The following is a 14,081-nucleotide window of genomic DNA, read 5'->3' on the forward strand; positions in this document are numbered from 1 at the left end:
CTTATTGTAGAGATTTCATACACAGCAAAAACAAAATAACGAATTCACACAATAATTCAATCCAAATACGTTTATCAGTCGCGCATTAATTAAGTTTGAAATTATCTTTTGGAAATTCTGCAATGTATAACTCTACAATAACGACTACATCATTACTGAACACATCTACAACTAAATGTGTGCATGTGTGTATTTGTCTAATTTTGTAATAATTAATCAATTTAATTGATTATTTAAACATACCAAAAAGATTTCAGTGCACCAGCAATCACCGCATCGAAAGAGTATGGCTTCTAAAACCCACTACTCGTATCCAATTCACTGGAAAGTCGATTAGTACCGTTTCTACGACGTGCAGCAAACGACAATCCCAAACTGGAGTCCCCTGAGCTGCTGATCGAAGAGCGCGCACACACGTTCCATAGTTCATTTATTTAGAATACGAGAATACAAGGCGGTAACTTGTCCATATTTAGAATAGCGCACGTTAGTTTGTAGTACATTAATATTAACTATAGATTGTTGCATTGATATTACAAAAAGTAAATTTACACATTTGGTAACGCGCGCTACAAACGTCTTTTGATATCAGTGTGGCCGAGATGGGCAAACTGATATCAACCCGCCGCTACAGGCTTCCGTACAGTAGCTCTGAGATTCGAGGCATCCTTCATTATACGGGGTTTCTATTTAACAAATATAAATTATTTTGTCTCCCGGATACTACAGCATGGCTGTCGGTAAGAACAAGCGACTTACGAAAGGGAAAAAAGGACAGAAAAAGAAGATGTGAGTTGGAGCCGGTGCTGAGATTAATTTAACGCTATTTTAGTACTATTGAATGTCAAAGAGATAAGCGATGGCAAAGATTGTTCTGGATTCACGTGAACGTTGTTTTACCTTCTAGTGTGGATCCATTTACCAAGAAGGATTGGTATGACGTGAAAGCTCCAGCCATGTTCAATAATCGAAATATTGGAAAGACCCTTGTGACAAGAACGCAAGGAACAAGTGATTGGTGGCATTTTGCTGACGCACTACGTTCTGGTGTTGAAGGCGTCTTTTCGCTGTAGAAATTGCGTCGGATGGACTGAAAGGTAGAGTGTTTGAAGTCGCTCAAGCAGATCTCCAAGCCGACGAAATTTCCTTTCGCAAATTCCGTCTCATGGTGGAAGACGTGCAGGCCAAGCTCTGTCTCACTAATTTCCATGGCATGGTGTTTACAACAGACAAGTTACGATCATTGGTAAAGAAGTGGCAGGTCAGTCATATTTGGTAGAGGAGGATGCGGCTGCATAGCCTTGGCCTCCCAGACCCGTGTAGCGCCGATTCAAATCGTCCTCCACGAGTCTGGAATGGTACCCTCTTCTCAATATATTGCGGTCAGGAGCACCTGATTGCGGTTGGTCTTAGGACTAGCATTAGTGTTTAGTTTCATAAATGGATACTTTTCAATTACGACTGTAATACAAGAATGATGAAGACATGTTGCGCTAGAACATCGTGTCGCATCCCACTGCATGGGTACCTTTGTGTTTACTGTAGCTACGGTTTTATCATTTTTGTGTTAATAGGGAACGCGAACGGGACGTTAGGAAACACTTTCTTTTACGATCGGCATGTGTCTGATCGCCGCATATCCGCTGCAAGTCGCTGTTAGTCACTGCCTCGGATTGGCAATAAAAGTTTGTGATGCGCGCATTTGCTGTGACTCGTCGCAGATTCGATTTCACTTGCCACGAAATCACGACAAAATTTCGCTGTGAATTCACCGTGAGACTTTGTCTAGTAGACGTACGTGATTATGAAGTCGTTGAGCATGCAGCTGGCTAGTGTAGATGTTGAACCATCGATTTGTGAATTAGACAAATGTCTGGCTCTAGATCTGCTACTAGAAGGTGTCGTTACTGCCGTCGACAGGCTTGAATACAAACCACAACATGTAGGGACGTAATTTTGCGTGAAGAGCACACTACAAGTCGTCGTTTGTGACAGTACTCTTTGATATACAGCAGATCACTACCACGCCATGCATGACAGTGTTCTCGCCAGTATCGTCACTACCGTCAAAATGACGGTTGGGAGAGGGAAGGGACGTTTGGAGTGGGGAAAACAGCATTTATTTACGGTTGGGAGAGGAATCGGAAAGCCTTAGCATGCGTAGTGTGGGATCACGGATCTAAAGACATTAGTGGTCTTGATGGTCCCAAAGTTGCTGCAGAACAATACATATTCTCATGTCAGACATCTAGTAATCTTAGGGAGTGCATGGTCTCCTTGTTGGTGTTTGAGGTGAAATTGACCTTTCACACAAGAAGTGCTAATGAGTGACTGTGGTTGCAGCAAGTGTTCTACTAATTACTGTTTCTCTTTAATCTCATGTTTTGTACTGTACACCTTTACTGTTTTAGGTCAGCTCATGATTCCAGTTTTAAGTCAACTTGTCATTGTAATAATCTACTGTATTATCTGCCTGTCTGTTTATGTTATGTTGCATCTGATTCTAATGCAACTAGAGAACAGATAAAGTAATTTTATGATGTCATTACCAAATATGTTAACATCAAATATTTGATGACATCATTATATTTAATGACGTCATATTGACGGTTGGGGAAACATCCTGGCTAGAACACTGCATGAGATGTCTTCGTTGATTACAGCTGTAATTGGAAAGGTATGCATTTATGAAACTGAACACTAATGCTGGTCCTAGGTCCAACTGCAATATATTGAGAAGAGGCGGTACCATCCCAGACCCGTGGAGGACGATTTTGAATCGGTGCTACACGGGTGAGGCTAGCGTCTGCATGGATTGGTAGTACAACTTGCAGATAAGCCCTTATGTGGGCGTAACCTTGTTTGTTCGCCATTTTGGGTACTACTAGCCCATCATCCCATTTTAATCGAGTATTCCAAAGTCTAGCTAACAGCAAATTTTCCGGGCAGCAAAATCATGGAAGTCACGTGCTGTTACTTGCTCACCTGACATGCAGTCATGCAGATGAATTCAAATATTGCTCTTCTCGCATTTTTGGTAGAAATCAACACTTTCCCTTGCAGCGCTCTGTGCTGGAAACGCTTAGGTCGGATTCAGTGCGAATGCAATGAAAATTTGGAGAGAAACGCAAGCTGTAAAAGAACGGCTTCAGTCGGCAAGAAATTGTCGATGGCTGGAAGTGTTGCGAAGGACGGCGACGTGTAAAGTCCACACAGGATTGGTGCAGGCATGCGTTGAATAATCCGGAAGCTGTAGCGTTTCACGTGAGGTCAACTCCTCAAGAGGGAACCCACTTGCCACCAATGGGCGCAGACTGAGCTAGGGTATTAGAGCAGATAAACGACAATTCGATCGCCTCTCTCCGTCGCACTGTTTGAGAGTCTACTCTGAACACACGAAAACACACACACACACACACACACACACACACACACACACACACACACACACTCACACACACACACACACACACACTACGGCTTTATAGTGTATCCAGATTACACACCACCACTCTGTGCAAGAATGCCCAATTACTGTTTAGCCTATGGTTGCAGCAGCCGAAGTGGTCACTGCTCTTACAGTATTTATCACTTCCCAACAGACGTGAAGAGAAGAAAGCAATGGGAAGCTGCCATAAAGTGAGAACGCTAGCAGGCGTCAACTCAGTCACATCTGTGGAGCTCATTTTGTATCAGATTAGACATTAATTCTTACGTTCTGCTCTCAGGTCAAAGCACAATGACTGCAGTGGCATTTCCATGTATTTGCAAACAAGCCGTCCAACTCCAGCCACGTGAACCACATACCTTCTGTTCTCATTTACCTACACATCTTTCTTTAGAAGCAAAAACAGAAAAGGCGTGCTGAAAACACATGCCTTTTTCACAGCTCTAGCTAGCCGAGTGAGCTCATCCATCATTCCAAACATATGATTCGATAACCATCTAGGCTTTTGAAGGCTTCCTGGGTATCATCTGCTGTAAGACATACGTGAAAGTGGACCAACGTGAGCACGAGGAAGACAATTCCAGACCAAGTCTGGGTCAGTGCTGCATTTCAATTTTTGCCTTAGCTAAATATCTTTGCTTTGCTTCCTGGGAAAAACCATGAGCAGTGCTCTTCCCGGCGCACTGCTTGCAATATGCACCTGAGTTTGGACTTGACGTCTGAAAGAGTACTCCTGGTATAGCAACAGCAACTAACAAGCAGACAGTAGTAGGCACAACAGTGGTGCTACTGACAACGATGAACAAACCAACCTCTTTACAGAAAAAGGCAGCTGTCATAATACTACAAACCACTTATTACATGTGAGGGCGGGATTATGACCACAATGACTTGACAGACCTTGTTCTTTCCATCATTATTAACCTCAGCTCTGCCTAGGCCAATTACCAATAGCAGGAACTTCATGTGAAGGGACTAGTAATCACTCCTAGCTTTCAAGTAGGTACATTAAACACGTTCTTTATTTTTCTTCACACTATCAGTTTGACTAAGATCTCTCTCAGACATTCAAACCCAAACAAACTCAAAGGCATCATTACAATCAATACTTTAAGGTGCATAACCAGGACAGTTATTTTAAAAACACCGAATTTTGAGTTCTTACAGAATGAGATGAAAATACATGTAAAAATAAGCTAAGCCATTTGATAATGTTACCTCGAAAGCATTTTGTGCAATCTTGGTGCTGCGCGAAGTTACAGAAGGATTAAAATGAGGTCTTTCATGTGCATAGCGTCGCAAAGTGCTTGCCGTAGACCTTGCAGTTCTCTGCCATTATGAATGACAAGCTCCAATGCCCGGCTTCGCCCGGGGGACAACACACGGGTAATAGTTTAATCACACAAGTTATTGATTTGCAGACACTGTTTGCTATTAATGACAGACAGACAGTACAGACTGACACACAAACAGACACAAGTCGCTTTTATAGGTAGAGATTATAGCAGAAAGTATCTAAAAATGCGTTTGATGGTTGGAGAGGCAGAGGGGGTGTAGCCAAGTCACGTACAGTTTGTATAGAGAGATCTTTGTAGATTTCCAAACTCTCTGCTCTAGAGTGTTGGTTATCATCCCTGTGGGAAAAAAGTTCCAATCACAGCACAAACCAATTACACTAACTTATGCCCTTGTCAGCGCAACCTGAGCCAGTCCGTCTGTTCGGAGGCATTGTAAAAACAACGAAAAATGTCGCGTATACACTTGCAATCGTATTGCACAGCTAGTAGACTGTAATGTTTTGGCGCAGTAGACTGTAATGTTTTGTCAGTAACCGTTTACTGTCACTGATTAGCCGTGGTGTAACTGCTTTTAACGTTTAGTAGCAGCCAGACAGAATTCTCATTCATAGTTGTATCCCGTTCAATTGCCGTTTCCAAAATCCCGTTGATTGGATTAGCGATTGGTTGAAGCCATTTCGACTTGGGCGTTGCTGCCATTGCGAGTAACAGGTGTATCGAACTTGGCATCTATTAGACACGTGTCCAGTTTCAAAAATCCCGTTAATTGGATTATTGATCCTGTTGAAGCCATTTCGACATTCCTGTTGCGGAGAACAGGTGTATCGAACCTGGCATCTATTATTTCGACGTGAATCTCGTAACGTGCAAGTCACGTGCAATACTTACCCGGATAATCCGTTCCCCGTATATAACGAATGCCGACTCTCGTCTTTTCGACAGTCCCGCTGAACGTCGTATCTTCGAAGACGTTGCTGGCGTTTCGGGGAACAGGTGCATCAAACACGGCAGCTCTTCGACGGTCGTAGACTGGCAAACGACTGTGGGCGTATTTTTTCAAGACCCGGGTATCAGCAAAATATCTTCCATTTCCCGGCATCGCCCACAATAAACGACACGCTCGGCACGTACCGTCCAATGTCGGGAACGGGCAGTCTGAATTCGGTGGAGATACGACGCGCCGTTCCGGAGATATTCCGCTCGTGCGATCGGCCAGAAATGGCGTTGGCGTGGGAGAAGTCAGGAAGGCGACCACCGTCTCACTTTCGACATTAATGAATTCGGCATGCGCGAGCCAAATTCGACCGAGATCGGACTCGCCATCTTTGAGAAACGCTCCACCAGACAGACAGACAGACAGACAGACAGACAGACACCTCTCCTTTATATATATAGATACGGGGAATGCAAATGACCTGTCTATGTAGGAGACACGTGATACACAACATTATGAATACGATTACAATGACATTCCGTTGGATATAATTTAAATTAGTTGCGTAAACATGCGCAGTAGCACCAGTATGGGTAGTTGAGGCGTGGTCATAGCAACTAATTATTGCAACAGGTTATGGATACGTAGCAACCAATCAGCATGTCTAAAGCGACGTGCATTATTGGAAAGAGTCCAAGCCCACAAGGTTGTTTCAGTTTGTGTAAACAATTGTTTACCAGTCTTGTTTTGACGTTCCTCGTGCTCGTGTTGGCGGCAAAAAAGTTCGAAGTGAACGAGACGGCTTCTTCGACTGCCACGACTACTTTGACTGTCACGGCTACTTTGACTGTCACGGTGACGGGCTCATTGATTTTGCGCTACTTTCCTCGGTGCCATTACACCAGGTTTGAAACTTAACAGAGTTTACTCTATGGGTGTGCAGATAGCTGTTGGCTTAGGTGGCAGACAAGTAAGAAGCATAACAGTGCAATATGTAGTGCTTACTTTATACGAGTGAATTTTGTAATGTGGCCTTTGTGTGTGCATCAGCTACCCAAAAAGGGTGCACACAGGTGAAAAAATTCTTATAAATCGTATAACAAAGTAATCAAGAAAAGCCGTTGTATGTTGTCATATTTCAGTCTCGTCTATGTTGTCTTGAAGTGTGCAAAGTGTGTAGTTTCGAAGAAGAAAAATTTAAAAGGCGCATTTTTTACGGCAGTTGACATGGTCAATGCCCATTGGTCAGCTTAGCAAGTACCCGTATCTGAATTGCAACGTTGCAAATTACTTGTCATTTGGTTCCCTTGGCTGAACAAATCCTATTCATCAAACAACTGTTGAATCAATATCATCTGATTCTGTATGTAACATGGCAGTCCTGGTTTATATACCTTAAAAGCCTGTACAAAAATAAGATGCACACGAAAGGTGTTCTCGTCAAACGTATGAAAATAATCGAGCACGAAAATTTGTGGATTTACAGTATAGCAGAGATACAATAAAGCAATTGGGAAATATTGTGTCACATTGAAAATCCGAAATGTGTGGCTGTGGCTGAAGAAAGTTTATTGATTGTGGATGAGGCTATGACATTCATCCTGGGTGCTGTCATCACATAAGCACATGGGTTTTGTGCAGTTCAACTTTGAACTGATTCAGATGTTGAATTTTTTGCCCCAAGTAAGTTGCAGTAAGACCAAGAAACCTCGTTTGCTGAGGGGCTTGGCTGTTTGGAAGGAGAAGTCGATCTGGAGACTGACTCTCTACTGTGTGAACAGTTCAGCTTACCAGTGAGGAAGACCCCAGTCTTGGTAAAAATGGTGTTGCATGGAGAGCTAGACCCGCTTTAAGCTCAGGGTGTGGTGGAAACATAGACTACTCTTCTGATTGGGTATCACATCTGGTCACTACCAGGAAACACTCAAATATAGGAATTGACTTTGAAGGATGCTACATTACAGGAAATGCTAAAATTTGTTTCACTGGACTGGCCACTAGCAAAGAGAGAAGCTACATAGCATTCAAGTCTGTATGCCATAGTTTTTGAGGTATTTTATGATGTGCTGATTTGCCCATTTTGTCAGGGCAAATTACACAAATTTTTACGTATAACACTAACAGATCTTTGGAAGACAGTGGCACGTTTACTGCCTACAACAAATAGATTGGTGTGTGCAAGCAAAATTGGGTGGAAGTGTGACTTGTCGTTTTTGGAGATACAGAAGTGCGATCAATCACCCCACTTCCCACCCCCACATACCAAACAGACATATCTCCGTGTGTTTAGTACTAGCTGAATAGCCTGTTTTCCACAAGGGCAGATTAGATTATTAGTTGTCAGTTAATTAATTTAACGTTGTATGCAAATTTATGTTGTTGCATGGGTATCCTGTTCTGAGAATTTATCATGAAGTATATCACATTCACATGCATTTTTTACCCCATTCTGAAGAACTAGCAGCTGGACAGAATTCTCATGAAGTATTCCATTCAGAGTTATATATATCCCATTGAATTTCATCCCGCTCTGATAAATTCAAACGAATTTCCCTCGTATACAGTCGTTGTTGGGCGAACTCTCGGATAATTGCTTTCCAGTAGACGAGATCCCATTCTTCGTCCGGAATGATGGATTATTGAGTGTTAGTTAATATTCTGTTGAAGACAAATGAGCGAGTTTCCATTCATATACACTCTCAGCTTAGCACTCTTTGCAGAAAACGTACAGTATGTTGGATTCGGTGCAAATGCAGTCACATGTCTCGTCTCGCAGCCATTTCGACAGTCCCATTGGACTTCATCTTCGGCATCCTTGTCATTTTTTCACTTAGATTGTTAGTTAATATCCTGTTGAAGACAGTGAAAATGTAACTGAGTGTCCTGTTCTGAGTAGCAGTGAGTTTCCCGTTTAGATTGATATATCTGGGCAGCAGAAACTTGGAAGTCACATGCAGTTTTGTACTCACCCGTATATAATGCAATCACACGTTTTGTCTCGCTGCCATTTTGACAATCCCATTGGATGTTGTCGTCATATTGTAAACATCCGTACGACGCTCACGCTCAAGTTGATTCAAGTTCAACTCCAGCGTTCGAATCGGAAGTGCTCCAGCATTTACCAGAAGCCCATGCTATTTATTGACAAATCAGATATCAAATCCGGGAATAAAATATGTAATTTATGGAAGAGAAACTTATCGAAAGTGTACGTCTAGGTACGGCTGCTTGTGGCAGGTCAAGTCACAGGAGCACACAGGTACGGAGCGCAAGGAAATGCTTGGATAAATGTATTGAAAGAAACGAGGCTCCCAGCAGCAGACTACCAAAGAATGTGGAAGCGTCTTTGCGAGAAGTTTGTGAGAGAAGAAAAGAAACCAAATCATAGAATTTTGTATTCATGGTATGCGTAGTGGCTTGTCGCTGACACTCATCAAATGGTATTGTAAATGGTACAGTGTCAGCGTCAGCACTACATGCAAATACGCGTAGCTTTGGGGTGAGGTATTGAAGAAGATTGATATTGAAAATGACATTTCATTGACTGTAGTTGTAAACTATTAGATGTGAATACATAAGCAGTTGCATTGGTATGCCATGTCAATTTTGTTTCTGTAGACTCTTATCGAGGCTTATGCTGATGTTCGAACAACTGATGGCTACCTACTACGTGTTTTTGTCATTGGATTCACAAAACGTCGAAGCAACCAGGTGAAGAAAACTTGCTATGCTCAAACTAGCCAATGCAAGTCTATTAGGCGAAAAATGGTGGAGATAGTTCAGCGTGAAGTATCTAACAGTGATATTCGCGAAGTAGTCAACAAACTGTAAGCAACTGATTTCAGCATTTGCTTTCAAGATTGTTGTTATTGCATTCTATTGCGTGGTGTAGTGTTCCTGACAGTATTGGCACAGATATTGAGAAGGCTTGTCAGTACATCCATCCACTACATGATGTATTTGTTCGTAAAGTTAAAGTGCTGAAGAAACCAAAGTTTGATTGTAAGTTTGTCATTTATTTTTGTGCTCTGCTTGGAAATGTTGATGTAAAAGGTTGTGTTGTGTTGCGGGTATATACTTTGGATGAATTTTTCAAGTGTTGGTTTTGCTGTACATTGATGCAGTAGAACTTTATTAATTTGAACGTCACTAATCTTGACACTGACTAACCTAACCAAGTTTAGTTTGTGGCCTCACAAATCCAGGTCACAGAAATTCCATGGCAGTTAGTTGTGGGTTATCTCCGAGTTTCAAGCAAGGCGTCAAATGCAAGAGCAAGAAGGCAAACTTTTACATAAAACTTTGACCATAGATGACAAAATCATTGCTGAATTTGTAACAACTTTTGTGTGCAGTACATGGTGAGTGATATGGTATTGTCCATTGTACATGGTGAGTGATATAATATTGAACATCTTGGTCAAGGCACAATTTCCAAGGCTATGTGCATGAACCAATGTAACGAGTGGTTTATACTAAACTGGTTTAAGGGTTAACCTGTTTCTATCTGCACTAAACCAGTTATCTTCTAAACCTAAACCGATTTCCGAAACTTGATTTGTAGTAAGTTTAACAAGTAGTTAGGAAGCGTCATCAAATTAAGGAAAGAAATCAGCAGCTGCTGCGTGTACCTAGATGTTGAATTGAAGTCAGTGCCAACGAACTATTGCTGCAGAGCAGCACAATGTATGACAGCAAGTGTTGTTCCAGGAATACTGAGCCATTGGAAATGGTTGTGTCCAGATACCTGGCAATAAATTAATGCTCAAGTCCCTAGTGGAAACAGTCGCATTCGTGAACTGGTTTATTTTATGAACTTGTTTAGGCTAAAGTAGTTTAATAACGTGGAGCTAGTGGAAACACGTCCTAAGTGTTTTGATAAACCAAACAAATCACTTATCTGAACAGCTGTTGTTTATCACAGCACAAAGGTGTTTGGATTAGCTTGGTTTTACTGTATGGTAGTGTCTTATACTGCATCAATTTACTAATTTTAGTACTATCCCATTGCTACAGTTATTACAACCATGCATGGTTCCGCAGAGAGTGGTCACATTAGACAGTTGGTCTTAATAATCAGATTGGTCTCCTGAGTGTTGCAAGAAGATCCACCTAGCACATCAGCGGAATGTTTTTAGACCTTACTATTTTACACTAGTGAGCCACGGTAGCTCATTTTCCTAAGCTTTCTCTTTCAATTGGATGAAGCATCACTACCAAACGTGTCCATGACTTCGGCTTTCCATTTGATGATGTTCTGAATCTCGGTTTTACCAATCTCAAAGTCTGTTGTGATCTATCTTGCAGATCTCCCCCTTCTGTGAGCTTGATAACTTGAGCTTCTAAACACTAAATATCACGCATAATGACTGCCATACACTATGTTCGTGTCAAGCGCAGTTGTGTAAAAAGGTTGCATCCGGTCACCTTATGGAGGTTGAGACCGTGGCTAGGCCACTATGACAGTGGTCGCTGGTTGCCTTGGCCAGTTGGTCACACTACTGAGGTGGTGGTCGCAAGTACAGGTTTTACTGTACATCACTGTTATGTTAAATTATGAATCATTGATACAATAATTACATTATGGTTATGGTAGGTCTCCATTGTTTTCTGAGATGTATCTAATAATCAGTAGGATCTGCAGTTGCTAATCATTTGTTAGCTGTTTTTAGTGTGGTACATGTATATGTACCATATAACCTGTTATTTCTGCGAATTCTGCAAAGAACTCACGAAACGAAAAAATAAATGCACATATTTAAGCCTATCCTTGCAGTCCCAGGCAGTCATTGTGCAGACACATGTACATGTGTGTACCAGTAACTGTATTCCTGGTTGAAACACAGAAATTTAAGACCACAGAAATAACTGGTTATACGAAAGTTGTCTCCAAGCTGTTTCATTGTTATGAAAGCAGGATTGGCACACCTTGTCTTGTTGGAACCATGCCTTCTACTGTCATAATTTCCATTGACAAATCAGCCTTTGCAAGCTATGTTCTTTATTGTTGTGTTAGGAGCATTCAGGACTGTACTGTTTATCTAATCTTTATAATACGAATCGCTTGCACCATGCTTGCTACAATTTACGCATGTACTTGCTGCAAGTTTGGGATCTTTCATTTCTGAGTTGAAGTGCTGGATTTTTCCATTGCTGAACACCTTGTGATCTTCCACGAAAAGAAGCTACTAAAGTTTTAGGTATTATTGTTTTGCACACATCCAGGTTTGTTAATTAATTAAAGGATCCGGGTTTGTGAACGCATCTCCGTTTGGTTTAGTCTCATTTGGAAGCACACAAACGACCACTGAGTGAATGGGAAGCTTGATTGCAAACATTATTAGGGTCTCTGAGATTCCGAAACTGTTCTACATGAAGTACACTTTGCATAAGGAAGACGAATAACACCTACACAAAGCTTGGAGACGCCACGCTCGTGAGATAGTCACGACATATTTGACAACCTATTCATTCGCAGGCCCACTTGTATTTTTTTGTAGGCAGGGTTTTGCAGCAAAAAACGAAGAGTACAATTCATACATAGGTGTGGCAACCTTGTGACAGACATATGCAAGCACATTACAGCATTTGTAGTAGTTGCTATTAGTGTCATACTCAAGTTTCTTGATTTTCTGTCACATGAGAATGCTGTGTGTTGTGGGTTGCTGTATGGTACAGCGCAGTCTTATAACTGTTTGTTTTGTGTGCTGTAGTGGGGAAATTGATGGATCTACATGGTGAAGGTGGTGCTGTGAAGTCGTCAACAACAGGAGACAGCAGTACTGGTCAACCTGTTGCACGATCTTCAGGATTTGATGAACCTCCTATTCAAGACAGTGTTTAGTACAGTTCATGGAATGTTGGTTTGATTGCAGAATAGAGAGTTAACATTTCCATGTACATGTTGTTTATACTATTGCTAGACCCTCAGCTGCCAACTTAGTGTTCATCCACCTTGAATCTTATTAGTCAGAGCCAATGAAGAGCGTGAAAAGGGGCCGAACACATTGACTGGCACATGGGATTGTATGTTTAATAGCTGTGCGTGCAAAGACATAATCACATCGACTGGCATACTGATTAACACCAGCAATAACAATGAGTGCATTCCAATTTTTCGTCCAGCCACAGGCACTAACTAGCCTTGCCCCAGACGCAGTGTGGATTGCAGTCCCAGATGCGCTGCCATTACCACTACATCGGGGACTGCAATCCACACTGCGTCTAGGGCAAGGCTAGGCACTAACCCTCCTTGGGTTAACTTAATTAACAACCTGAGTTTTTTTAGTAAAAACAGCGCTCACTCTGAAGAGGGCTACACATACATGACCAATCAAAGACACATAAAAGACAGTTGTGAAGAGCATCCAATTTATTCACCTGATTGTGTCTTTGCCCACTTGGGAAGCTATTCATGTGTATGTTGCGACATGGCTATGTTTCTTCCTGTCTAACAGAAGGAATTGTGGTTCCGATTCAGCAAACTATAGAGGAATAACGTTTCTGTTATTTGTAAGATCCTTGAACTTGCCATAGCTGAACATTGTGAGGAGACATTGACTTCAAATCTTCAGTTTGGATTTTAATTAAAATAAGTCAAAACATAGCAGTACAATGTGCACTTTTTTTGATTCGATAAACTGCAGAATACTATAAACGAGATCTCCAGTATGCGCTGTTTTCTGGATGGATCTAGGCTTGTGATAGAATCAGTCATGACATTTTGTTTGAGATTCATAAGAGAAATGGTCTTAATCTATTATTGCTGAGGATTCTGGAGTTGCTACAAGAACATGAACTTGAGAGTTTGCTGGTGTCAAATGGTGTCTGAGCAGTTTGATGTTTCAGGTGGAGTACGACAAGGAGGAATTCTGTTGCTTTTGCTGTTTATGGTGTACATTAATAATGACTTGCTAGTCCAATTAGCTCAATAAGAAAGAGGATGTTCGATTGGACACTGTTGTGTTGGAGCAGCAGATGATATTTGCATTATGTCAGCTTCTGTAAGTGGACTGCAATCCTTGTTGGATATGTATTTTGCTTTTGCAGAAGTTAATGACTTGCAAATTTAACTGAGAGAAAAAAGTGTATTAGATTACAACAGTTCTTTTTCCAGATGTGTTTCGTGGAGGCTGTAAATTGGAAATTGCTGATCCGTGTATCATCTGGGAAATGTTAGACTCGTACCCAGTCCTCCTCCTCGCGCGCTCCACGTGTTTTGGCACGTGCTTTGTGTTCCACTTGCCAGGAGATTATGTCACGTGAACAACTAGTTCTTCACGTGGTATGTTTTCGGTGTGTTGATTGGTCAAAACTGTAACGCGAGACGAAAAAATGTTGTTACAAAGGCACGCGTAGGATGCTATTAGAATGAATTGAGTAGCAATTAATTACCATGACA

General features: G+C 41.6%; 1 protein-coding gene across 1 annotated transcript; it reads left to right on the top strand.

Moving 5' to 3' along the window:
* The first annotated feature begins 672 nt into the window (after positions 1 to 672).
* LOC134189416 (small ribosomal subunit protein eS1-like) lies at positions 673 to 12,580 on the top strand. The gene is made up of 6 exons (XM_062657674.1): positions 673 to 789; positions 908 to 1,011; positions 1,074 to 1,261; positions 9,299 to 9,507; positions 9,573 to 9,682; positions 12,394 to 12,580. The coding sequence occupies exons 1-6, from the start codon at positions 731 to 733 to the stop codon at positions 12,522 to 12,524; spliced, it is 801 nt and encodes a 266-aa protein (XP_062513658.1). The 5' UTR covers positions 673 to 730; the 3' UTR covers positions 12,525 to 12,580.
* The last annotated feature ends 1,501 nt before the right edge of the window (positions 12,581 to 14,081 follow it).

This window comes from Corticium candelabrum, chromosome 14, assembly GCF_963422355.1.
Source record: "Corticium candelabrum chromosome 14, ooCorCand1.1, whole genome shotgun sequence".
Taxonomy (NCBI): Eukaryota; Metazoa; Porifera; class Homoscleromorpha; order Homosclerophorida; family Plakinidae; genus Corticium; species Corticium candelabrum.

What these genes read in the sequence shown, in the direction of transcription:
- LOC134189416 (XM_062657674.1), top strand. Translation starts at nt 731, where the DNA reads ATGGCTGTCGGTAAGAACAAGCGACTTACGAAAGGGAAAAAAGGACAG. An exon ending in CATTGGTAAAGAAGTGGCAG is followed by an intron (nt 1,262 to 9,298) that starts GTCAGTCATATT and finishes TTGTTTCTGTAG; the next exon opens with ACTCTTATCGAGGCTTATGC. An exon ending in GAAGAAACCAAAGTTTGATT is followed by an intron (nt 9,683 to 12,393) that starts GTAAGTTTGTCA and finishes TGTGTGCTGTAG; the next exon opens with TGGGGAAATTGATGGATCTA.